The 27,295-nt window shown below is 42.8% G+C and overlaps 1 protein-coding gene and 1 pseudogene across 1 annotated transcript; both read right to left on the bottom strand.

The window, feature by feature from the left end:
- Positions 1 to 8,099: 8,099 nt before the first annotated feature.
- On the bottom strand, positions 8,100 to 9,032 carry LOC143682331 (olfactory receptor 13A1-like). Its single transcript, XM_077159119.1, has one exon. It carries the CDS (start codon positions 9,030 to 9,032, stop codon positions 8,100 to 8,102), a length of 933 nt encoding a protein of 310 aa, XP_077015234.1.
- Positions 9,033 to 11,850: 2,818 nt separating this feature from the next.
- Positions 11,851 to 27,043, bottom strand: LOC143683029 (serine/threonine-protein phosphatase 1 regulatory subunit 10-like; annotated as a pseudogene).
- Positions 27,044 to 27,295: the final 252 nt, after the last annotated feature.

Here is a 27,295-nt window from a genome sequence, read left to right as displayed (position 1 = left end):
GAGGTCCTTTCTTATGTGGGAAGGCTCAGGGTGATCTCTGCTGACCTTGTTTCCAGGTCTCTGTGTTCCAGCAACTTTCCCCAGGGTGACTTCTTTCTGCATCTCCAAAGCCCTGGGCTGAGCTGCAAGTGCTGAAATGAGGTATGCCAAGCTGCTTGGGCTGTGCTACGCTGAGCTCTCTCATTTAGGCACCAGCCAATTAAATCAAACATCATTCATTGCAGCAGGCACGCCTCCTAGCGGACTGCAGATGTAATTTGCAACAGATGAGGTTCACGTACCATTGGCTCATGTCCACAGCAACAGAACCAAGTGCCTTCACCTGGCCAAGTTGACACCTGACTCAAACTACCACAATGGCTGATAAAATTCTTATCCTTGTTCTTTAATAGGGAAGGTCTTTTTTTTTTTTTTTTGCCTTCAAGCTTGTTTGAAGATTTTCCCTGTCCCGTAAGAGCTCTTAGCACATTAGTCATTGAGATTAAAAATTCCTTATCTGATAATTCAAACATCTCTGCCATATCTAAGTCAGATTCTGATGCTTGTTCTGTCTGTAGATTTTTCATTTAGTATGTTTTGTATTTTTTTTTTCTTTCTGTTGTAATTCTGGGCTCTTATAGAGGAATCCTATCTATTCATGCAGTGGTAAGTTTGGGTGGGTGAGGGGAAGAGTTTTATAGTCCTATAGATTGGTATCAATCCTTTAATAGGTTTTTGCCTCGTAGCAATAACATTTACAAATGGATTCTCAGCTATGCCCCTTATGTCATACATCTAGAGATGTTTGGGATCAGGTATTTTCCTTACCCCACATCAAAAGCTAGATGCGACTGCAGGTGAATATTTCTCTTCCTTCACACCAGTTAGGTCCTTGTAAAATGGATTGCAATGAGGGCAGTCCTTTGTTAAGGAGAACAGACGACCCTAGGCATATTGCAAAATAGTTATGTGTATCTTACCATTGCCAGAAGCATGAGAATTTCCTCCGTTCTGCACAGTGAGAACCCGTTGGGGCCCTTGGAGGTAAAACTCTGGAATTCGTGTGGCTTCCCTTTAAACTGAGCTGCTCGAGTTTTGAACTCTCAGTTTAGTCCTTATAGTGTCTCCTGCAGTTCATCGGTTACAGCCCAGCATTCCTACTGTTACCAGCTGTAGCTTTGTTCCTGGCCTACTGGCCTTCTCCTCCAGGTAAACGGTGGTTTTTCTTAATCCATCTCTTTCATATGTGGAGAGGCAACGATTTGATTTGTGAACTTAATTCTCTGGTGGATCTAGGAAGCATTGCTATTTTTGGTTTTGTTCTGATTTTTCCTGGGTGATAGGATGGGAGCAATGGTTTTCAAACTCCTCACATACCAGATTGGACACCAGAAGCTGCACAATGAAATTTAAAGACCTTTTTTAGACATGCAACATATGTCATATAAGCTCCTTATCAATTACACTCTAATACCTGGTGAGGATTCAAAGGCACTCAATGAAAATTTTGCCCAGCACAAGAAGGACAAGCACCAGTGCTTCTATGGAGGACAAAGGCTTCCCCTGGTCCCACTGACACCAAGTTGTCTGCAGTGTGGTCTTGCTGCTCAGGAGTCCAGATATGATGCCACAAACCCTGGTTAAAGAGAGAAGCCTTAGTTGTGTGATGGAACCCTAGGAAGACAAGGACACCTCGGGAGTCCCACTCTATGCCACCATCCTTAGATAGTTTCAGCACTTTACTGTCACCAACAATCAGAAAGAAGCCACCATTTCCTTGTGTTTTGTCTTCTTATGATCCTTGATCCAGACTCATCTTATATTTCCCCTACCTCAGCCCTGTAATCACTCATTCTCCAGGGAGTGCTAGTTTCTTCTGTTAGAGAATTTTCTTTATAAACCAAGATCTGAGTGCAGGTCTTTCCACTGAGTTGGTGTTTCCCTACTTCATGTCTGTGCATTGGCCAGAGCTAGTATACACGGGTTTATAAATCCAGGTCTTAAAGTATAACTGTAGGGCGGGCCACAGTGGCTCAGTGGCAGAGCTCTTGCATGACATGCCGGAGACCCAGGTGTGTTTCCCGGTACATGTCCATGTTAAAAAAAAAAAAAAAAAAGACAAAAGACATAGCTATATAATTTTTTCTGTATCTGTCAATGTATAGATATTTTTTTATAAAAAACAGGGCCACGGTGGCTCAGCAGGCAGAGTTGTCACCTGCCATGCTGGAGACCCGGGTTCGTTTCCTGGTGCCTGCCCATGCAAAAACAAACAAACAAACAAAAAATATGAGTCCATATTGATACTCCAAGGACAATCCAACACCACAGGGTTTATTCTGCTCCCCCTCATACCCATTTATGATTTATTTCTCCAGCAGGTGAGAGACCAGGTCTGATATTTTATAATTTGTCCAACCCTCATATACAAAAAAAGGAGCTGATGAATTTTAGTGAGAAGGAAATTTACCAAATTGTGTGCTGTGTTTGTTTGCCATTCTTTTTGCTGTCAATCTTACAGAACCAAGTCATAACACTATTTTCCAAAGTTACATAGACTCAGCTCCTTTCTTCCCATCTCCTTCTGACTGGACACATGATTTATTTATAACCAGTCAGATTCATATGTCACATTCTGAGCTCCCTCTCCTCAAACACAACAGTCACTGTAGGAGATGGGCTTAAGAGTCCTTATATCACCTGAAATAGCCTCAGAGATGTGAGCTCACAGTCAGCTATGGGCCCCAGGGACCAATGAATGCAGACCTGTGTGCTCTAATTAGGCAGACCCAGAAAAGGTAACCAGTCCTCAAGTTTGCATTGAATCACCAAATAATAACTGAAGACATTTTTGGCACCTGTGGAACAGGTTGGCTATTTCACAGCATCATCAAGGACAGGAGAAGGATTCATGATCTCAATGGCAGGTCAGACAGTGAGATTTTTACTGCACTGATCAATGAACTAACCGTTAAACCAACATCTGTGCTTTCCTGAGGGAAAAGCTTTCCTGACACAGCCCAGATGCTCAGATGGAAGCACACGGGGCCCAACGCTCCTCAGCCGGTCATTGGCACAGGGCTTTTGGTGGCCTTTGCCAAGTTCCAGCCTCTAGCAAGGATTGAGAGCCACATGTCTCTGGCCTCTTGCTGTCACTGCCTCAGCATTTTGCTTTCAGAAATGCTTTCTTCACAAATCAAGACAATAGCAAATATCTGGCTCCTTGGTCAATTTTAGGAAAGCCACGGTCATTGGCCAAATCTGGCCTGTGCCTGTTTTTGTAAGACTCAATAGCTAACAATGGCTTTTACATTTTCAAATCGTTGAGAAAAATCAAAACAATGATATTTCGGGTTATGTGAATTATATGTAATTCACATTTCCATAAATGAAACATTATTGGAGCATAATTTTGCCAATTCTTTTTCATGTTGTCTTTGGCAGCTTTATCCCTGTAGCGTTGGGGTTGAATAGTCCAAAGTGAAACTTCATGTCCCACAAAGCCAAACAATTCACACTCTGGCCCCTTCTGGAAAAAGAACTCCATACCCTACTCTAGTCCATTGCCCACAAGAGATGCTGAGCATGAAATACGTGGCCCTAGGAAGGTCTAGAAACTTCATGTTTCCTTTCTTACCTGACCTCTAGGAAGTCAGGAATCCCAAGTGCAGAGTTTATGATCATACGAGACACTTCCAAGCAGCCCCATTTCTTAAAAAGGGTTCATTTTACAGTTGGGTAGTTGTTAGGATTCCAGGCCAGTTGGTGCAGGAAACAGCAACTGGTAGGACAAGAGCTCTTCTCAAACCCAATGATGGGTCACTGCCAGGCCATGTCTGATTTTGACATCCATACACCCTGACTCAGCAAAGAGGTTTCATAACTTAATCCTCTGCTTCTTGTTTTCAGCATGGGGTGGCCTCTTGCTTGGCTCACAGAGATGGAGACAGAACCAAATTCGTTGGTTCATCCCTCTTGACTCAGTGGAAACCCTGTGGCCCTCATGCCTCCATTTCTGCCCATTTCCATTTTTGTTCAGTATGCTCTTACCCCCTGATACATGTATTTACCCAGGACAGCCCCCTTTATTCCAGCAAGAGACCTAACCACTCATACATTCTTTGGAAGTTTGTAATTCGTGGAACTGTGCCAGACCCTGGCCACCTCCAGGACATGGGGGTGATGGAGTTTGTGCCTTCTTGGCTCACTGCCCTAGCACACAGCACAGCAGGAACAATTATCAATACTCATTGTTCCGAATGTGGCAGGGCTCTGCCCATCTCTCTATGCCCCCAGCAACCATTGGCATCCCATTGACACTTTGTACCTTCACCTGTGTCCCAATGTGAATGTTGGCTCCTGACATCACATTGCTAGATGCAAGGACATCAGAAGTGCTGCATGTTCATCATGAGCAGGGTTCAGCTAGTGTGGGAGAGTGGAAGCCCATCTCCCTTGCCTCGAGGTGGACAAAGTGACATTATGCTTCAGAGCTACTTTCTGGGTCAAGCTGAGACCTCACCTGGAATCACACTGTTGGTTGACTCTTTCCCCTTCCTTGGCTTCTCAGGGGCATCTCCATAATAAATCACTCACACAAAGCTTTACTTCATGGTCTGCCTCTAAGAATCCCCACCCAGGGCAGTCTGCCACTGAGTGTAATAGCTGAAAGATAAATGTTAATATTGTGAAACATCTTATGATTCAGATAACCAGGAATACCAGTAGGGAACATGTGTTTCCTGGAGTGAGGTGCTTTCAAAGGGGGATATCTCCTGGATCACCTTTCCTCACTGCAAGAGGGCACTGCACTAGCTCAGCCTTCCAAGATGCTTTCACGCAAGTCCTATTCAATCCTTAGAGTTGTACCTCTCCTGGGGATTCCCTTTAAAGTGATGCATGGGGTGAGCCACCGTGGTTCAGTGGGCAGAGTTCTCACCTGCCATGCCGGAGACCTGGGTTCAATTCCCGGCGCTTGCCCATGCAAAAACATAATAAATAAAGTGATGCATGTGCTTTTTTTCAGTCCTTCTTTCAAAGGAAGTCTCCTGGCTACCTTCACCCTCCCCCACCACCACCTCACATCTCCAGTCCACTGTAACCTCTTGGGGACATGCTTCTTTTGGAGAGCTGGTGGGCAAACACTTGATTATGCAGTTCAAGTTTCAGTCATGCCTCACATCAGCAAAACTGACTTCTTTGTTCATACAACAAGCAGATGAGTGGTCCAATTCTATGACCCCCCCTACAAAGATCACGTTTAAAGTCTATGTCTAACATCAAAGTTCTCTTGAACATACCACTCATTCAACAAGTGTTTAGTAAACACCTACTAAATGCCAGACACTCTGATTCATGTTCAGCTTGAATTAGGCAGACAAGGTCATCACATGCTCACGTACTACTGTGGGGAAACATTCATCCACTCAACTGGCACTTATTTGATGACTATTGCATACCAGTTACTGTTCTTGATGCTAGGAACATAGCATTGAACCAAACAGACCAGCCCTCATGCTCTCAAGGAGCCTATATTGTAGAAAAATATAAACTAGTAAGTAGTAAACAAGATACTTTCACATAGCGATTAATGCTTTAAAGGAAATAAACACAATAATATAGCATAACTATTTTTGGTGAAGTGGCAAAATGAATTCTTTGAGGTGGCACTTGATGCAGAGACTTGCATGAGATAAAGGCTCAATCTTAAGTTGAAGTATTAGAGAGCATGGAAGGGATTCCTGCAGACATTTTGACAGACAGAGAGCCTGGTAGTGGAACTTGGATGGAGATGAGAGAAATGGGAAGATGCAAGTTGAGAGGCTGTGGAGCCGGCTCATGCAGGACCTTGAAGACTTTGTAAGCAGTATGAAGACAAACAATTGCACAGTCTATATTTTGGAGAAAAATCTTGGGAAAATAAAGAGGCCCTTGGGCAGCAATTTGCAGATCTCCAACCTCTTAACTCTAAATTTCATGACTTCCTCTTCCCCATGCAATGACATATACCAGGAAAGACCATAAATGAGACCATAAAACCTGTCCTACAAATTTAAAGTGCTCAAATAATATAAAGACTGTTCTATGACAATTAAGGAATTAAATTAGAAGTCAAAAACATAAAGATATCTGGAAAATACCCCAAAATGTGGAAACTAATCAACCCACTTCTAAATAGCACATGGTTCAAATAAGAAATTAAAAGGGAAATTAGACAGCATTGTGAATTTAATGAAAATGAAAACGCAGCATATCAGATTGTGTGTAATGCTGCTAAAGCAGTACATAAGAAGTTTATGGCACTATATTCTTATATTAGATAAGAAGGAAAGTCCAGGCTAGATCATGTCCAATGTCTAACTTCATCCATGAGCAAGAGGAAGTTACTCAAATACTGTAAGAGGGGGGGAAAGGCAGGGTTATATTTTGATTTTTTAAAACCGTTCTTGATATAACAACAATTTGTTCAAGAGGATGTGAAGAACCAGAACCCTCATTCATTGCTGATGGAACTATAAAAATGGTAACACCATTTTTGGGGGGGAAAAAAAATTAACAGTTCCTTATAAAATCAAACATACACAATCTCTAAGACCCAGCAATTATACTCCTAGTCATTTACCCAAGAGAAACAAAAACTACATCTACAGATGGTCATGTTTGTAAATGCTCATAGCAACTTTATTCATAATAGTCAATAGTCAGGAAAAATATAAATGCCCATCATCAGGTGAATTGATAAATAAAATGTGATGTATTCATACAATAGAATACTAACTTAAAAGTGAACAAACTAACGATGCATGCAACAGCATGAATAAATCTTAAAAATATATATTAAGGGAAGGAAGTCTCATGTACCCTGTAATTTCATTTATATGATGTTCTAGAGCATGCAAACTAATCAAGGGTGAAAAAAATCAGAACAATGATAACTTCATAAGGAGGGGGGTTGAATGGACTGGAGAAGGGTAGAAGGGAATCATCTGGGATGGTAGTTGTAGCTATGTCCTGAGAGAGGTTTGGGTTATACAGCTATATACATTTGTCAAAAGTCAGAAAATGCCCACACTTATTTAGGCATTCCATTGAAAATTTTACTTCAAATGGAAAAGAAACTGCAAACAAACGTTTAACACTAGTTAATGAATATTATGAAAAAGCATTTAAGGAGAAGTGAACTAGTGTTTGAAATTTGCTTTGAAATTCGTAAAAAAAAACAGGTGAATTAAAGAATAGATAAGTAATAAAACAACTGTAGGAACAAGTTAATGATAGAAATTGGATATTGGACATATGAGTGCTCACTGTAATTATCTTCAGACTTTGCTATATTTTTGAAACCATTCATTACAAAACCTTGTGAAATCTATAACTCTGGATTCAGGGCAGAAATTTAGTCTTGGGAGGTCAGGGATACATGTAGGCAGGTTAGGTAGGAAAGGCTTTGAGTCATCCAGTAGGGGTATTATGGCAGGTTCAGGTGAATGTTAGAAATGGGAGAAGTGGCAGATATGACAGGTGTTCACATCACATATCACAGAGTTGGTGAGGAACAATGCCTCTGGTCTCTTCTCCAACCTAAGTAAAGAGGAAGTAAGTGGGAGAATCGGGGTCCAGGTAACATTCTTCAAAGGAGGATTTCAAGAGACCCTATTTCAAAAAGTACCAGGCAACATGTATAATGGGTCCTGCTGCAAAATGCAAGACTCCCACTCTGAAAGAGGAAGTGGGCAGTGGCATCCATATCTGAAGGCTACATACAGCCTTGCTCCCAGGTACTGATGTGTGGGTGAAAACATCAGCAAACTTTGGAGGGGTGGTAGATTTTGTGTACCATGCTGGGTCTCCTGCCTTTCCACCTGGCCGCTAGCTCTCCCTTGGTTTCCCAATCACTTCCTGGTACCCTGAAGCTCTGAGAGCATCAACAGTTAGTTTACTTGGAAAGTTCACTTGAAGGTTTTCCATGAAGGCTGGCCAATTTCTATTAGGGGAGCATATGGTGGATAAATCTATCACTTGAATTACATTCTTCCCCTTGACACTTGTATCAGATTCTCAAAGTTATTTTTTGAAATTAGCTCATTGACCTCAAGAAAAATCAACCTGGCCACTTCCTTTCATTTACCAGATGTGGGACACACCTTCCTGAGGGCCACCTTTACATCTTTGTTCCGCAGAGTGTAGATGAGTGGGTTCAGGGTGGGGCTGACTGCTGTGTACAGGATGGCAACCACTTTGCCATTTTCCATGGAGGCGCCAGTCCCTGGGAGGATGTAGGTGTAGACAACGGTGGAGTAATACATGCAGACCACTAGGAGGTGGGAAGAGCAAGTGGAGAAGGCCCGGCGCTTGCCCTCGGCAGAGCGGATGCGCAGGATACTGGCGATGATGAAGCCATAGGAAGCCATGGTGAACAGGAAGTTGACCACCCCAAAGTAAACATCTGCGACAACAATCATGATGTCATTCAGGTAGGTTGGGCTACAGGAAAGCAGCAACAGTGAGGGGACTTCACACAGGAAGTGATGGATCTGATTGGAGCCACAGAAAGTGAGCCGTGTCATCAGACCAGTATGCACGGAACTGTTGATCCCGCTGGTTACCCACACACTACCTGCCAGGAGGGCACAGAGGGGCCTGCTCATCAGTGTGTGATAGTGCAGGGGCTGGCAGATGGCCACATAGCGGTCATAGGCCATGACCGTGAGCAGCAGCAGCTCAGCCCCCAGAAACCACGTTAGGAAGAAGATCTGGGTCATGCAGCCCCCAAAGGAGATGGTGCAGCCTTTGCCCACCAGGTTCTCCAGCAACTTGGGGAGAACGGTGGATGTGCAGACAATGTCTAAAATGGCCAGGTTGGTGAGAAAGAAGTACATGGGGATGTGCAGGGCTGGATTCAGGCAGATGGCCGTGAGGATGAGACAGTTCCCTGCAAAAGCTGTCAGGTAAAGGAGGAGGAAGAGAACAGAGAAGGCACCCAGGAGCTGGGGCTTTTCTGAGAAGCCCAACAGAACAAATTCCACCATGGCCGTGTGGTTGTTGGCTGCCATTGGGTGAGTGAGCTTGGCCCAGGGATCCTGGGGAGCAGCCAGCACCTGGCAGAGGGAAGCATAAGGACCAGGTGGGTGACCACACTTCACACGCATCTACAGGGATGTTTGCTGACCAAGACACATGGCTTGGACCAAAGACAAGCCTAAGATATTGGTATAGGTTCCTACAAAAAGGGAGACAACCCCTCCCTGCTCGTTAGACCTTCTCCCCATGACAGCTTCTCCTTCCAGTTTGTGGCTGGGAAGGCATTGCTCAGCAATTTACATAGAAAGTGCAGCCTGTCTTCACTTTAATAGTGAATATTTCCTACATTATCCTGACATGTGAAAGTTACTAGGAGTTGGGCCATGTTGTGCTTACCTGGGAGTGTGACATGGAAGACACACATGGCCAATGACATAGCTCAGCAGGCTTCAGGCCTTATTATCCCAAAGAGGAAAGACCAATTCAGCTGGAGATTAGGAGAGGCTTCATGGAGAAGACTGCCTCAGAGACAGGGTGGAAGTTTTAACTGCAAAGGGAAAGTGAGCAGAGGGATGGGCTGAGGCTGGGGAGCTCAGGTGCTCTAAGGGGACCAGCAACTGAAGGTGTAACCCAGGAAGAGGCCAGTTTTGGGGGACAGTAGCCAACATTAGAAAAGGCAGGGGGCAATGTCAGAGTTTGGCTCTGCATGAAGTCTTTTCAATCCACTTGTAGTAGACAAGTGCCTTGTCCACTACAGGCTGCTCCTGAGATTGGGGGGGGGGGGGAAGGGTTGGCTGTATCATGGGCATTCAGGGTTTCTATTTGAACAGTTGGTTCCTGCAGCTGTCAGGAGCCTGTCTTCTGAGCTCTAACCCTTTCCAGGTTCTCTTGGACTAAGTGAGAAGCTTCTTCCTTCATTGGGTGTGCCAGGGACTGGAAATGCAACAACGAAAAGAAGGAACACAACTTCACTGTGGCCGGAACCTCTTGCCAATGCACCTATGTGGTCCCTAAGCCTGTGAGCTCTCCTGACTTTGCACACCTGTCTGGCAACCTACCCCTGACCTCAGGCAGGAGACTGTCTTCCTTGAGGTTTACATGCCAGGCCCAAGAAGCCATGACCCATTAACAATATGGTGAATATTTCCCTCTCCTTTCCTTGTTGCTGCACACACTTGGCTCACCCAGTTTAGGGTACAGGCAGGCTCAAAGAACATGCCCTGCCTATTGCAGGTGGGTAAGGATGGCCTGAGAACAAGGAATTCTCAATGTGTGCTCCTCTAACCAGGGGACTGTTCCCTCCAGTATCCCATGAACATAAATGCTTGAGAGTTGCAGAAATATGTCCCTGGCTGTGAACCCTGAGTGGGCAGAGTGCAGAACAGGGAAGCTCAGGGTTCTCTGACAGTGCCAACTGTGACCTGCTCAGTCCCCTGAGTTTTATTACAAGAGCTGAGGCGTGCACAGGCTGCTGACAAGAGCCCAAGTGGTGTCCTGCAGAACAGAGGAGCTAACAGGGCAGTATGATGGAGTGGGCAATCATCACTCCAGGATGCTCATATCCAAGCTCACAACCAGGGCCCATGCGGTGACCCCCCCACACACATCCTTCTCCACAATACAATGGACTGTCCTTGTGCAGGAGACAGGTGACCAATCCCTCCTCTGGCCCCTGCTAACTGGAGGGACTGTATATTCACTGGGGCACCCATGCCTCAGATTAGGCAGCTATGTCAGCCACCTCCAGCTCATGCAGCCAGAGCAGCTGATTTTAAAGTCCTTGACCTATTCTACAGAACAATGCCAAAGGTGCTATTTTTCCCTCTTACCGATCAGCTGCACAGATGGGGTCAGGGCAGCAGAGCCGAGGAGTTCAGAGAGTCTCAGGGCAGCTTGGTATTTCACACTGGAATTGCAAAAGACGCAAGCAAAGTGATTGTCAGGGCATTTCATCCACAATATATTGTCAGATCTAATCTAAATCTGCCCTGTCCAAATGGCAAGGAATAGACAGACATTTATTCATGATTAACATATTCCCTGTAAATGTAAGACATGTGTCCACAATTGCTTTCTGTCTAAACTGACATTCACATTTTAATGAAAGATCAACAATATCCTTACCCTGATTAAAGGTGAGATAGAAACTTATAGTTAAAAGCCCCTTTTCCTCCTGTTTGTGCCTCCTCTGCTTGTTGCTGACCTTTAAGTGGAGAACATCTGCTTGGGATGGATACAAAGGTCACTGGGGAGCAAGGAGGGGCCAAGCAGTAGGAGTGGCCCTCGGGGAGTAATTACCCTCAGCAGGAGGTAAACAGGGGCCCTGGGGCTGCTGACTCCAGGCCAGGGCTGAGTCAGAACTTGAGGAAAGGACAGGGCAGGCTGGGACCTGTCTGCTGGGACAAGTCCCTCACCCTGTTGTCCCAAACCTGGCAGGGGAGCTGCTGGGGCCTCTTAACCTTGACCCCCTGGTTCAGACCTTCTTCCTGTGCTGACCTGGAGAAAGGGCTATACACTGCCTATCCTGCAGGAAAGGGTGGGAAGGACTTCTTAAACCCATTTCATTCCTTACAGCAGCTTCAGTTTTACAGAAATATGGGAAGGTGGCACAGAGCATTCATGGGCACTCCACACCAAGTCCCCTGTAGAAAGTGTGCTGCATTCATGCAGAACATTTGTCATGATTAATGAGTCAATATTGATACTCTGTGGCTAACTAAAGTCCTCCATTTATTCAGAGTTCCTGTTTTCCTGTATTCCCCCTCTCTGTCTCAGCACCCATATGGGACAACACATCACATTTAACTGTCCTTGGGCTCTACTTGACTCTGTTGGTTTCTCAGACTGTGTTCATTTGATGGCCTTGACCATTTGAGGGGGACCAGTCAGGGACCCTGTAGGAGGCCCCTCTGTGGGGATTTGTCTGATGTTCTCCTTGTGAGTAGATAGGTTATGGGTGTGGGTGGAAGACTCCAGAGATAAAGTGCCCTTCCCATCAAATCCTATCAGGGGTGCATGCTGCCAACTGGACTCACTGCTGAAGATGTTGACCTTGATGAGATGGGATACTTTAATCACTCAGGTTTTAAGGGTCAACTGAGTGTCCATCGAATCCAGGAGACACATTGATCTGACCTTGATGTCTGCATCAGAAGCTGTGCTGAGAGTTGGAGGAGGAGCAAGGGTCAACATCTGCAGGCAGAGCCCCAGCTCCCAGACCCTAGCAGGACTGTTCTCAGTTCGTGGCCACGTAGCCCTCAGCTTCAGCAGGAAGTGCAGAGGGGAAGACATGGAGTCAGGAGCATTGCTGCTGGCTGGATGACTTTGCAGTGAGCTCAGCACTACTGGCTGCTTCCCTGCATGACCAACATGTTCACAACTGATCAATGGGTATCTTCTGTTGGTCTTACAATATGCACAGGATATGGAACTGAGAAAATAATAGACAAGGAAAATCTTAGCAATTCATCTTAGTGACTAATTTTTTTAAAAATGTGACATGCAAAAACTTATCATTACAAAACAAGCAAAGAGAGGACCATATAGTATTTAAATGGTTCTTCACTTTGCAAAAGAAAAGGCCACTGAAACCTCTATTTTCAAAATATGCATTTTTAATCTCTGATCAATGGTTATTTCTTGAGATAGGTAGTACAATTGAATTTCAACAACTCAAGAAGTTGAACAATTTTGAAAATTTACTTGAATGAGAAATAATCTTCAGCTACATCTGTATTTCCCAATTGAAGGCACTACCTTTTTGTGGGATGATGCTGAGTTATGAAAATAATCAGTGATGAAGATCCCTGCCACTCTGATTTCAAGGCTATCTTGAGATCTCAAACACGTAGGCATCTTTTATATTATAGAAGTCTCATTATCCGTGGGAATTGGCTAGTAAAACTTTTCTGAGCACCTAGTACAAGCATAGATTTGTCCTCTGGCCAGAAGAGCCTCATGACAGTGTAGTGGTGTCTTTTCCCCAGAGGGTTTCAGGTCCAGCTGAGTGCAAGGCTTAGCTCAAGGGTTCCTTGCCCAAGCTCAGTAGAGCACACAGACCATGGGGAACCCTGTGCTCAGCCTGCAGATAGGAGACCAGCAAAGAGGACCTCAGACCAGGAGAGGGATGAGCTCCATGATGACAGGGACTGGCAGGAATATTCCCTTTGGATGCCACTTACAAGGCAGAGGGAGAGTTGGAAGACTAGGGGTTCTGGTTGTCCCCCCATTCCCTCCCCTATAGAAATCACCCTGTCTGGGGCCTATTGGGCATTTGGTTGACTGACTATGGAAAAGGCTGAGAAAAGTGGAAAGTGTAGCTCATGTCTGGGAGGGAGTAATAAGGACAGCTTGTAAGGTTAGGAGTGGGGTGGGCAAGAAAAAATGGGCAGGGTCTCCCATGAAGATTACACCTGGTGGGAGCATTTAGTACCCCAAAGGCCAAGGTGACCACCTGGAGAGAGAGCGATGGAGCAGGAGGCAGCAAGATCTTCCAGGACAGCCTGGCATCTGGATGTTTCTCTGTTCCCCTTGCAGTAAGCAGGTGCCTGGAGGGAGGACCTCTGAGGCAGGAGATGTTTCTTGCCTGAGCTCTGGCTTCAGATGTTTCTCTCTGCTTCAGAAAGTTATGGCAGGGGTCTCTCAGCATGATCCCACCCCAGAAAGAAATCTACGGTGTTTGGAAAGAAGAGATGGAGGAGCTTAGAAGGAGAAGATGGGGGTCTGGGAAGGAGGAAATGAGGGCTGAGAAGGAGGCAATGGAGGGGGCCAGGAAGGAAGGTTGCAGAGAGAGCTGCGTGTCCCCACCCCATTGACATGAGGACGCATACCAACTAGGCCAGAGTCCTAAGGCCCACAAAGGCCTCCACACATCAGCCCCCAATCTCATGTGTCATCCTCTGGCACAAGAGGGGCCTCCAAATCGGCCAGATTATGTTTCTGCCATAGGTACGTGGGGTCTACAATGAATTATAGCAAAATGAAGCTGTGCATTTCACACTCCCCTTCCCTGGGTCTATCTAATAGTTTGCATGCATCTCTCCATCAGATTTCGGACATGCAGCATGGTCTTATAACAGCTGTTCTTAAAAGGCCCATGTAAGTGCAGGGCTGTCTGCATTCAGTCACCTGGAAGGCTGAGAGCACTGCAGGTATCTTACCTTATCTTCAGGTGAGGCGTGAGAATGCACTTAAACATACACTTCCTACTTAGGTGACCAACTGACATCCCTTATCTGGTAGGAGGTTTAGGGATGGCTTTATTTATATTACATTCTTTATAGCTAAAATTGGAGATAGTACAAATGTCCTTCAACAGCTGAATGGATAAATAGAGCATACTATATTCATACAATGGCATCATGATAAAAATAGACAGGAACAAATAAAGATACAACAATTAGTTAACAGTGGCAAAAATTAATGATAAATGCAGATGTTGAGACTGCAAATATCAAGAATATGAATCTTAAAATATCTTGCTACAGGATAGACACCTCAGGTACTTTATATCCCAGTTCATATGAAGTTCTAGAACACACAAGATTGACCTATGGTAGAAAAATGGAGAACAACGATAACTTTGAACAAGGATTAGAATTGGAATTAAGTTCTATACATTGATATGAGATTTGGTTAGACATATCTCAAAGAACATAAACAAATGGCCAGAAATCATGTGAAAAGATGTGTTCAACTTCATTAGCAAATACAAATCAAAACCACAATGAGATATCATTTCAGAGCCTTCAGAATGGCTGCTATTAAAAAAAATGGAAAAGCATAACAAGTGTTGGAGAGGATGTGGAGAAACAGTGATACTGATTCATTGCTGCTGGCAATGTACGATGGTGTAGCCACTGTGGAAGACAATCTGGCTTTTCCTCAGACAGTTAAGTATAGCATGTACTTACGACCCAACTATCCACTCTTAGTTATATAAATAAAATAATTGAAAGCAGGGACCTGAACAGATATTTGCACACCCATGTTTATAGTGGTGTATTTAAACAATTGCCAAATATGAGAGCAAGCCAAGGGTCCATCAACTGATGAATGGATAAATGTTGTATATATGTACAATGGAATAACATTCAGCTGTAAAAAGAATGAAGTCCTGATACATGCGACAACTTGAGAGAATCTTGAAGACATCATGTTGAGTGAAATAAGTGGGCACAAAAGGACAAATTTTGCATAATGTCGCTGATCTGAAATAATTAGAATAGCCATACTCAACGAGTCAGATTTTAGAGTCAAGTCTACCTGGGTCAGGAGAGGGAATGGGAAGTTAAGGCTTAAAATGTACAGGGCTATTATTTGGAATTATAGAAATGGTTTGGCAGTGTATGGTGGCGATGGTAGCACAGCAGTGAATGTAATTAACAGCACTGAAATATATATCTGAATGTAGTTAAAAGGTAAAATTTTAGTTTTTATATGTGGTAACAATGAAAAAATTTACAAAAATCTATAAAAATGCACTACACAGTGAACTCATAGTTAAACCCTGGACTATCATTATTAGTACAATTATGAAAAGTGCTTCCATCAATTGTAACACAAGTTCCACACTAATGTAAGGTGTAAATAAGGTGATAGATGGGAATCCTGTATTTTGGCTTGATTGTTCTGTAAATCCACAACTTTTCTAATACAGAAATTTAAAAACAAACTATCATTCTTACTACTAAATTTAAACAAAACAAAAAAAAAACAAAGACTAGTTCACTGAGATGATCAATTGAATTTATAAACCTCTACCCAGATTGATCAAGAAGAAAATAGAAGCCCTCAGGTGCCAATATCATGAATAAGAGTGGTGACATCACCTTAGATTTTATAGGTACTATAATGTGAGGGGATCTCATGAACAACTTTTTACCAATAAGCTAACTATTTAGATGAAATGGACAAATATCTTGAAAGACACAAACAACAAAATTGCATGTCAGAAGATAGATGACCTGAATTGCCCTTTATCTATTATTTTGAAGTTTAAAACCTTCGCAAGAGGGCGGTGCAATGGTGGCTTCAGTGGCAAAAGTCTCGCCTGCCATGCTGGAGACCCAGGTTTGATTCCCGGAGCCTGCCCATGTCAAAAAAAAAAAACCTTCCCATGAGAAAACACCCATGCCCAGATGTCTTCATTGGTAAATTATACCAGCACTTTAAGGAAGAAATATACCAATTCCATACAAGCTGTTCCACAAAATTGAAGATGCCTGAGCACCTCTCAACCTCCTTTATGAGGCCAGAATTAACTGAATAAAAAAGTCACATTACCAGAAAATAAACTGAAGACCAATATCCATCATGAATATAGATGTGAAAATTCTGGAAACAATTTTAGTACATTTAACCCAGCAACATATGCTGATTGAGTGGCTTATATCAAAACTGCAAGGTTGATTTAACATTTGAAAGTCAAACAATGTAATTCACCATATTAAAGTCTAATAAAGAAAAAAACATATGATTACCTCAATACACCCAGAAAACACATTTGATAAAACCTAACATCAATGAGTGAAAAACTCTCAGAAAATTAACTCTAGAGCAGAATATCTTCAATTTGATCAAAGACCTCTACAAAAAGCCTATAGCTACCCTCACACTTAAATGTTAAAGACTCGATGTTTCCCTGCCCTGTCGATCAAGATAAAGAACAGCATGTTCACTCTTACCGCTTCTTTGTACACCCTGTTGGGTAGTCAAGTCAGTGCAATAAGACAAGGAGAACTAAAGGACATCCAGATTGGAAAGGCGGGAATATACCTGCCTTTATTTGCGTATGATACGATCGTTCATGTTGAACAGCTTATGGACACACCAAAATAAAAAAAAAAAACCCACACTAAAAACGATGTGTTTAGCAAAGTTTCAGGACATAAGGTCATTGTATATAAATCAATTATATTTCTACATACTGTGAATAAGCAATGGGAAATTGAAATTCAAGAAATAGAAACATCTGTAATACATTCAAAACTATGAAATAATTAAGGCTATATTTGACAAAGGATGAAAAGTCCTTTTCATCCTTTGTAACATACTTTGTTCATAATAAATACTGCTGAAGGAAATTAAAGAAGCCCTACATAGGTGGAAAGACATACAGTGTTCATGCTTTAGGAGACTCAATATTGCTAAGATGTCAATTCTGACCCAATTAATTTATTGATTCAATGCAATTTCAATCAAAATTCTAGCAGACATTATGGATAGAAATTGACAAGCTAGTTCTAAACATCATATAAAAAAGGAAAGGAATTGAATCGTTATAATGAATTTGTGAAAGAAAATCCTTTGACTTTGGACTAAGCAAATATTTCTCAGACACGACACAAAAAGCACAGGCCATAAAAGAAAAAATGATAAATTGGATTCATGAAAATAAAAAATAGTTCTTCAAAAGACCTTGTAAGGAAAATAGAAACATAAGCCATAAACTGGGTGAAAATATTTGAAAATTATTAATCTCATAAGGAATTTGTATCAGAATATTTAAGAAACTCTCAAAATTCTATAAGAAAAGTTAAAAAAAAAAGTAAAAAAGGAGCAAAAGATTTGAACAGACTCTTTGCCAGAGATGGCAATTAAGCACGTGAAAAGATATTCAACATGACTAGACACCAGGAAAATGCAAATTACAGCCACAATATTATACATTTCCATGCCTATTTGAATGACTAAAATTTCAAAGATTGACCATACATATATTGGTATGGATTTTGAAGAACTGAGATTCTTATTCACTGCTTGTAGAAATGTGAAATGAAACAATATGCTGGAAAACATTTTGGGCATTTAGTACAATATTATCCAGCTATTCCACTCCTAGAAATTTATCCAAGAGAAACGAAAGCATTTTCCAAGTCAAAAACTTATGTAAAAATATTTATGCAGCTTCATTTGTAATAGCCTAATCCAGAAACAAACTAAATGTCCATCAACATATGAGTGGATGAACAAAGTATGTTACATCTGTGCAATGTAATGAGGCTCAGATATAAAAGGAATGAACTATTGGTAGGTGCAAAAACATGGAATAATTTCAAAATAATAATTCTGTATGGGGAAAGGCAGACAAAAAGAGTACACAGTGTATGATTTCATTTATATAAAACTCTAGAAAATGTAAGCTAACCTATAAGGAGAGAAAACATAACAGTGATTAGCTGTGGAAGGATGTCTGGGGGCGGATGGGAGGGGTAAAGATAAAGGGGTCTAAAGAAACTTTTAGGGGTGATGGGCAATGCTATAATATTGATTGTAATGAAGATTTCATGGATTTATACATGTCAAACTTGTCAAATTGTGCACTTTAAATAGGTATATTGTCATTAATCTTTTTATTACTAGTATTTCATTACTCTAAATAAAGGAAAATGTATTTACAGTATGGACCCATGGTTCTGTCCATCCAGGTTTCCTTTTGATCTCAGGGCCATCTTCTCAGTTAAATAATTGTGGCAGTCATGCTTGGTTGAGTCACCTAATTTCTGTAAATGTAGGAGAATATCATAGGATGAGATGATATATCACTATAAGAAATGACATATTACAAACTCTGTATGATAAACTAAAAATCTAAGCCAGAATGTTGCAGTAAAACATTGTAAAATTCTTATCTATTCTAGGAAAATTAAGCAATTAACATCCAGTGGCAATGTCAAGGTGAACTCATAACTGTAAAAGATATATCATTTCCAGTTCTGTCCCTAATGTGGCTGGTTGATGATTTCTTCTTTAGGCAGATGTAGATAGCCTTACAGCCTGATTTTGTTCTTTAAAACACTAAAGGGAAGAAGGACTCCTTTGGAAAGAGCTACCGCCATTATCATTTTTTTTCAAATAAGCTACTTCTCTTCCCACCGTTTATTATTGATGTACAAAATATACAAGACCAAAAGAAAGAAAACAATCCTCCTCAAATCCATTGTGGCTGTAACCCAAGACCTTGCATGAAATCCAATCAAAACATTGTTTTCATAGAAAACAACAGCTGCCGAGACAGGAAGGTACAGAACGGGCAAAATCATCCCCCTAACCCCACCAGGGAAGGCACCAGGAAGGATTCAGATGAGGTTGACAGTGCAAGGGAGCTGGAAGCCTCACACTGAAAGGTTCCAAATGAGGGCAAGAAGCAAGGAAACTCCCAAAGGAAGTGCATGTAGTGTGACTGTTAGGTCCAGATGCTGGGCTCAAGCTGATCTCACTGAAGATTTCATTGCGTCTCCAGAATGAACTGTAGGCAAAGGCACAGCCCAGCATCACAGGCTTCACCTTGCAGCTGAAGCTTTTATTGGATGCAGACATGAATTTGCCACCATCGAACCCAGCCTACCTACTATGCAGACTGAGGTGGTACAGAAGGTTGGCAAAGTCTGGCTTGAAAAAGGACTCAATGTAAAGCCCGAGTCTGGGTAGGAATGGGGATGATATGTGTTCCAGAACTCAAATCCAGCCTGATTGAGCCCTCTCAGTGCAGTGGGATATGTACGACCCCTTATACCTCCCCACTCCATGAGGAATAATGAAGTTGGCTGGGATGATTTCCTAAGTGCAGCTGGTCCCACATAGAGCTCCGTGTGCACGTGGAGAACCCACTAGACTAGAGGTGTTCTCCAGGATAACCAGCTTTAGATTCTTGGGCATAAAAGGGGTTTAGGATATAGGGTGAACTCCTCCAAAAGGGAAGCCAACTGGGTCTCCTTTTCAGCAGTGCAGGAGTACAGAATGTGTCCATTCTCTCTCCTCTCCAGGCTGAAGGAAAATATGTACATCAATGTGCACCAGTGACCAGAAAACCCCCAGGAACCCAAAAAGGTGGGAACTGAGGAGGTCAGTTCCTCCTCAGTTGGGGAAAGGGAAAAATGGGCCTCACGGAGGACATAACACAAGGCTGCAGTCCACAGAGGGTGATGTGGGCAGGCAGGCAGGTGATCCCTTGGGCAAGTGGGGGCCCATTGACAGCCAGCTGGTAGAAGGGACAGTTGTTTTCATAGCAGAAGCTGCTCTTCATCATGAAATGTTGGCAAACAGGGTAGTTAAGCATGTTTCCTTCATGGTTGTGGCCTCCATTGTGCCCTTGGTGGTTCCCTCCCCCGTGGCCAGGACCATCATGGCCAAGGTGCTCATGAGGGGGTGGCTCTCGATGGGCATGGTCTCAGTGACCAGGGACATCATGAGACTGGGGGCCATGGGGCCCCCCACGTCCAGGACCTTCATGGGGGCGATGGTCACCACCAGCACCCATGCCTCTCCCTGGGCCTTCATGGGGATGACGGCCACTGCCTCCACCCACGCCACCACCCAGGCCTATGTGAGGATGAAGGCCTTCTCCACTGCCCATGCCACTGCCAGGGCCTTCATGAGCATGGTGCCCATGACCACCAACCATGCCCCCACCAGGGCCCCCTCGTCCATTTGGGGGTCCTCCTCTACAGTGACCTCCTCTGGCTCCTCAGAATGGAGGAGAAGGAGGAGGAGGTTCATTTCTTCCTCAATCACCACAGCCTCTATGACATGGCCCAGGAACTGGCTTCACATTGGGCCACCCTGCATGGAGTCACATGGGCCATCCCAGAAAGGACCACCCCCAAGGAGGGGACCTAAGAGACATGGACCCACTGGCCCACAGGGCTTGCAGGGCCTCCACGGGGACCTGGCATAGGTTCCCCAGGGCTAGGGGGAAATGTTGCATGCCCTTGGGGCCCCAGGGCTTCCTGGTGGGAAACCATCAGCTTATTGAACCAGGCTTAAGAGTCTATGTGGTACCAGCATTTGCTTGAGCTTGTCTGAATAGCCTGACTGTTTCATCAGTTCTTCTGAGGGAGGACTGTTTGGGTGACCCATGATGGAGGTGAGGATCTCCTGGACATTGATGCCTCCTTCTCCAGGGCCCTGGGGCTTCTTTCCTGCACCCATGCTCCCCATCAGATTGGCCAGAACAGAAGAAAACTTGGAGCCACCAGTCTCATCAGGTGAGCCACCTGACCCCCAGGCTCCAGGGTCTCAACATATGTGGTTTCATCTATGGAACATTTCTCATCCAGAGGGATGAGTTTAGTGGGAATGGGCTTGTAAGGTTCAGGATCAGGCTCATGAGGACTCTCATTGTTCAGGAAGGATTCTCTTCTCCTGCTCATCCTGAATGTATGACTCCTGGCTGTTGCTTCCAGTGATGACAAGAGGTGAAGGCACAGCTAGGGGCCAGGGACACACCCGGGGCACCTTCTCCTCTATGGTGTTATGGCTCAGATGACGGGCTGTCTAAAAATATGGTGGTCTGACAGTATCTTTTGCTTGGCTGCCTCACCAAAGTCCTTGATCTTATTCCCATTGACTCGTTCAGCTTCATCCAGTTCAAAATAGAAGTATTCTCTCAGTTTGCCTTCCTCAGGCCATGTCATTGTTTTCCTCTTTCTGCCTTTACATGTGAGCTGGCTAGAATCTCCAGATCTCACCACTGGCTTACCATCCAGAGCCCCTGACTCCAAAAATGCAGTGTCCATGAGCTCTGGAACTTCGGGGGGAACTGGGGTTCCTGGACAGTCTATGTCCTTAGCCTCAAGAGGAGGTGCTGGTTCTGGAGAAGAAGGTTTTGTGCTCAGTTCTGTGCTCACTTTCCCTTCAAAGGGGCTTGGCTTGGCAGCTGTAGGTGACAGCACCTTCTTCTTTTTCTTAATCTTGATGCCTGGAATAAGGGCTGAATTGAGAGCATGCAGAAAATCTAGGCCCTCTGTGGGTTATGGTAGGATGATCTTCACTTTGATCTCTTTGGTGACATTGGGTGTTGTGTCGAGTGGCTTATATTTCTTCTCTGCAGTGTGTGTGTGGGGGCACAGCATCCCCTGGAGCAGCTGCACCTTCAGGAGAATGTGTTTAAGATTGTACTTGTCAGAAACCACCACTTCACTGGCATTCCTCTTCACAAGCACCAAAGATGATGTTTCAGCTCTAGTCCAGTAGAATGGAACTTGGCATGACTGGATGCTGTGGTTCAAAGACACTTGGGTTTCTTCTTCTTCTCTGGGAACTTTTCAGTCTGAGTCTCTATCTTCATCTCAGTCGAGGACCACTCAGGTGGAGTGTTTTGACTCTTTCCCTCTTTTTTACATTTCTTCTTATCCTTCTCACAAGCTAGGTACTGCTCTGGGGGTGGATTACAGCCATCCAATCACTGGCAAGGACTAAGGCCAATTTCTGGAGCTCTTCATCCTCACTTGACTTGCTCAATTGCTTCACCAGTTTGGCTGTGTCATTCTGCTTGAGATGGTCCATAGTGAGTGGCAGGTGCTTCAGGGTCAGTAGAATTTGCTGTAAGAGGAGAATACTGTTGATTTTCTTTGACTATGAAAGCCAATTGTTAAGAAACTTGTAGCCACCAACATCAATATACTTGATGAAGATTTCTGATGATCAGGTCTGCAGGAGAATGTTCAAGTAAGTACATCAACTCACCATCTTTCGTGCTTCTTTCATCAGACTGAAGATCTTAGAAATCCCATCCATACTCTTTACTTCCCCATCTCGATTAAGGAAGCTATCCAGGCTCTTGAGAATCTCTTTGGGCTCCATGGGACTTGAACCCAAGATCGTGGTTTTATCCACTTTTTTTGTAATGTCAGCACTTCCAGCTCAGTGGTAAGAGGGCTAAAATTTGGGAGAAAAAAAATAGAACAACCACCCAGGATCCAAAACGCAATTATTTGGGTGGCTCATTGGATGAAAAAGTCTCAAAAAAATTAAGGTCAATTCAGAATTCATTTCCCCCCACCGAACTCCATTTAGGAAGAGGGGGGCTTGTAGTAAAAATTTTGAGTGGTTTCAAAAAATTAAATGCTGGATGAGTGAATGTGGGTTGTTTGAGAAGGGAGGGTGTTCGATTATTTTATAAATTATGTGGTGTCGGTCCTTCAGCCACAGATTTCAAGTCCCAAGGAGCATGGGCTTGTAGAGGTGGGCAAGATGGTTGGGAAGGGGCAGAAGACACAGTGATTGGCTGGCGGTGGCTATTTTCCCTTTCCCCCCCTCTCAGGATCCTTTCAAGGGCTTAGATGTTGTTGTGATTTGTTCCTTTTTCCTTGTGACCAGACTGTCTTTCTCCAAGAAAATGCAAACCTCAAAATGAACCCCAGTGCTCAGTCAGAATGTATCTTAGCCCTTTTGTTTCCTAAAATCAAAGATGGTCAAGAAAAAATTATGACCACTGTGCTAGTCTGAATCTGTGGTGGACCCCAGAAAAGCTATGCCCTTTGATCCTCATTCAATATTGCTGGCTGGGAGCAATTTGATTGTTTCCATGAAGATGTGACCCACCCAATTGTGGGTGGAAACTTTTGATTTGACGATTTCCATGGAAGCGTGTCTCCACCCACTGAAGGTGGAGTTGCTTATTGGAATCCTTTAAAAGAAGAAACATTTTGGAGAGAGCCCTTTTTGGTAGAGCCACGTGAAAGCCAGCAGATACCTCCATGTTCACCATGTGCCCTTCCAGCTGAGAGAGAAACGTTGAATGTCGTTGGCCTTCTTGAACCAGGGTATCTTTTTCTGGATGCCTTAAATTGGACATGTCTATAGACCTGTTTTAATTGGGTCATTTTCTCGGCCTTAGAACTGTAAACTAGCAACTTATTAAATTCCCCTTGTTAAAAGCCATTCCGTTTCTGGTATATTGCATTCCAGCAGCTAGCAAACTAGAACAACCACTAAATTGCTGAACCTAGTGGACAAATTGTAACAATTTAAGTACTAAAAAGAATTTTAATTTAATTATTTGAATGAAATTGATTCTATACAAAAACATTAATTCATTATGAGACTTGAATAGGAAAATTTATATTGTGTGCAAAAAAATAAAACAATAAAGGGTGAGTATAACAAGAAATATATAATTTTTATGATTAGCTTCATTTAGTTGCTGTTTTCTACAGTCGAGTGTACTAAAGAGGACAGTTAATCATACAGAGAGTTGCAACAAAAAGCCATGGTGTAGAGGGAGGGGGATAGGACAAAGAGAACCTGAAGCTATGGTGATTCTGAGAAACCTGCAGGACAAATTCTATCACCAGTGTCTTGTTACTCATAGACATTGACTTGTTTGATCAATCACTATTTTTTTCTCTAAAGCTAAGCTAGAAAATATGTTTAAAATAATGATCACTATAGGTAGGCAAGATACCACCATGTATCAGGTTCTCCCTGAATAAGGTAATTTTATATTTCATTAAATTCAACCATCCCCAGCTAACAAGATCCTCCAAGCAAGTAGCTAGAAAATGAAGGTGGGTAGAAGCATTTGGCTCTCTCTCAGTGACTCTGCCATGGCTTCTAGGCTTCTACCATACTACACATTCTCATTTCAGCTTTCTGTCATCCTTCTCATCCACTCTTCCAGTCTCCCATCTTCCCTTCTTCCACTTCTCTGTGCCAGTTTCCATCTTTCCCTTCTTTCATCTTATCCTTCTTTGCAGACAAAATCCAATCATTCTATGACCACCTTCTAATGTACACTATCAAGCCCATATAACTCATCTTTACAGAGCAATGACTTTCCTCACAAAGTGCAAAAATGACTTCGACTTGTTTCCACTCAGAGCCATTCATGACCTGCCTTGCCTGGAGGATGTGATCCAGCCTCTATACAGAGGCCTTAAAGTGGGAGCAGGAGGAGTCATGTCATCAAGATGTTAGCATAAGGTGCTCTAGGGATCTGTTCCTTTACAGAAGCTATAAATAACAAACAAGAGCTGGTAGAGCCATGTTTACCAAAGCTCTGAAAAGCAGCTAAAGTGTGCAGTAACAGGACAAATGCCAAATCAAGAAAATAGCAACTAAAAATCATAGGATCTCATAGCCTAATTTTTTCATCCCCCCTTATCCCTTCACTGGTTCCAGGAAGAGACTACCTATGCTTCCAGAATGGTTCAGGTTACAGAAGGAGCAGAGTAACCCTCATGCATGTATTGGGTATCCATATCAATCTTTGGTGGAAGCCTGTAGGACTGAAGCAGGTTGTTCAATACAAGCTCACTATCCCAGAACTTGCCTTAAGTGTAAAAGTGACTCATAGAACTCTCCTACTGGGCACTGAGGGAAGAAATTCCGTGGCAAAGGATTTCTAGCTGTGAGACATACAAAATACTTCCTGGGACCATGGGAAACACTATTTCTTAGAGAAAGGGGGACATTTGGATCCATGTAAAAGGAGGAATTCCTAGGCCTATATGCACATGCCCATGGCAAGATACACTGGAGAAAAGGCTGGAGAGGACCCTATACTTTTGATTTTGACTTTGGCTATTCTCTAAATTCATTCTTTGGATTCTTATACTCAGAATGAGACCACATGCATAGGCCAACCTGCAAAGCCTGGGAGAGGTGATTTTTTTTTACCTTTCTTTCTTTCTATTTTTTCTTGTCTGATTCTGGCATTCAAGGAAATCTCTGTCATGACACTAGTTGGATACATGCTTAAGGGACAGACACCTCATTGTCTAAATTTCAGTGATGTATTAAAATATCAAATTATCCAGGTGGTACAAAACATACAAAGAAACAATAAATGATGGCTTAAAGCATAAGAGACCATTAATGAGAGATAACAAACCCTGGACATACCAGACAAAGAATTTTAAAATATGGTACTAGAACCAAAGAAAACCTGGAAAATAATAGATGAACACAAAGGGAATGTCAATAAGGACCTAGAAACCATAAAAACAGAGATGAAAATCACAGTAACAGAAATAAAATATTCCTTAGCAGGATTTAGAAGCAGTTTGGAATTGGTAGAATGAAGAATTAGTGAACTTGAAGATGAAATCATTGAAATTATTAAATCTGAGGAACAAAGACGGAAAAATGAAGAAAAATGAATAGAACCTGGGAGACCCATGGGGCACTATCAAGTGGACTAATATGCACATTGTGGAAACCCTAGAAGGAGAGAAAAGGGGGGGGGAGAAAGCATATTCAAAGAAATAATGGCTGAAAATTTCAAAAATTTAAAGAAAAACATCAATATGCTCATCCAAGAAGCTTGACAACTCTATCAGGATAAATCCAAATAGATCCACATCAAAACATATCATAATCAACCTGCTGAATGCCAAAGACAGAGAGAGAATTCTGACAGCTACAAGCAAGAAATGATGTTTTGTGTACAAGGAAGCCACAGTAAGATTAAGTGATGATTTCTCATCAGAAACCAAGAATTCTATATGATTAAGAATTCTACATGGAGCAAAATTGTCTTTCAGTTGAGAATGAGATTAAGACCTACCCAGATAAGCAAAAGCTGAAGGCAATTTGTCACCACTGCATCAGCCCTATACAAAATTCTGAAGGGAGTTCTTCAGGTTGAAAGGAAAGCTTCAATAGATTCAAAAGCTTCATGAGGATATAAGCATCTGCAGTAAAGGTAACACTGGTAAATATAAATGCCAATACTATTGTATTTTTTATCTGAAACTCCACTTTTTACTTCTATGGAATATAAAATGCATAAACATGAAAATTAGTAATGCATCAATTGTTTTGGACTTATAATGTATAAATATGTAATTTGTGACAAGAACTATATAATGGTGGGGAAAGAGGGATAGAGAGACATAGTTCTGTATATTATTCAAGTTAAGTTTGTTATCAAACCAAAAGAGATTGTTACAGATTTAGAATGTTGAAATCAAGTCCTGTGGTAACTGTAAGCAAAATATCAAAAAATATTTGCAGACATAAATAAGAATGGATTCTAACAGGTTCATTAAAAAAAAACTAAAATGTAAAAGTAAGCAATAATGTAGGAATGAGGGACAAGAGGTTGAAAGTTGTGAAATTCAAACAAAAATAGCAAACAAAACAAAACAAAAACAATACCAGAGAAAAAGTTCAGTGAGCAACACCAAATACATGGCATACTTTTAAAAAATGATGAGCTGATTAGAGCCCTCCTTGAAATTCTGGAGTCATTGCAGAGAGAATTGTGAGCCTGTGCTCAAGGAAGCTACCCTCTGATGTCTCACCAGAGCAGGGTCATGATGGCCCAGGGTTGAGCAGCTTTCATCAGAGGCAGCTCTGCTTGGTGTCATCACCAGGTGAGTTGTCAGCCCACTGGGACAACAGTGCCCTGTCCTAGCACTTGGACACATCAGGAGAAGCCACAAGGGACCTAGACCATGGCTCACAGGGGATCCCCAGGCAACAGGCATTGAGGGGAGTGAGCACACATTGTGGGCGGAGGGCAGTGGCCCCATGGCCAGTCACTGCAGGGATGCATTCCATAAGGAGT

The sequence above is a fragment of the Tamandua tetradactyla genome, chromosome 5 (assembly GCF_023851605.1).
Source record: "Tamandua tetradactyla isolate mTamTet1 chromosome 5, mTamTet1.pri, whole genome shotgun sequence".
Classification (NCBI taxonomy): domain Eukaryota; kingdom Metazoa; phylum Chordata; class Mammalia; order Pilosa; family Myrmecophagidae; genus Tamandua; species Tamandua tetradactyla.
The sequence above is the reverse complement of the archived record's forward strand: the minus strand, read 5'-3'. Positions and strand labels throughout refer to the sequence as shown.

Bases quoted from the DNA above. Each gene is read 5' to 3' on its own strand.
- LOC143682331 (XM_077159119.1), bottom strand. From the start codon at position 9,032: ATGGCAGCCAACAACCACACGGCCATGGTGGAATTTGTTCTGTTGGGC.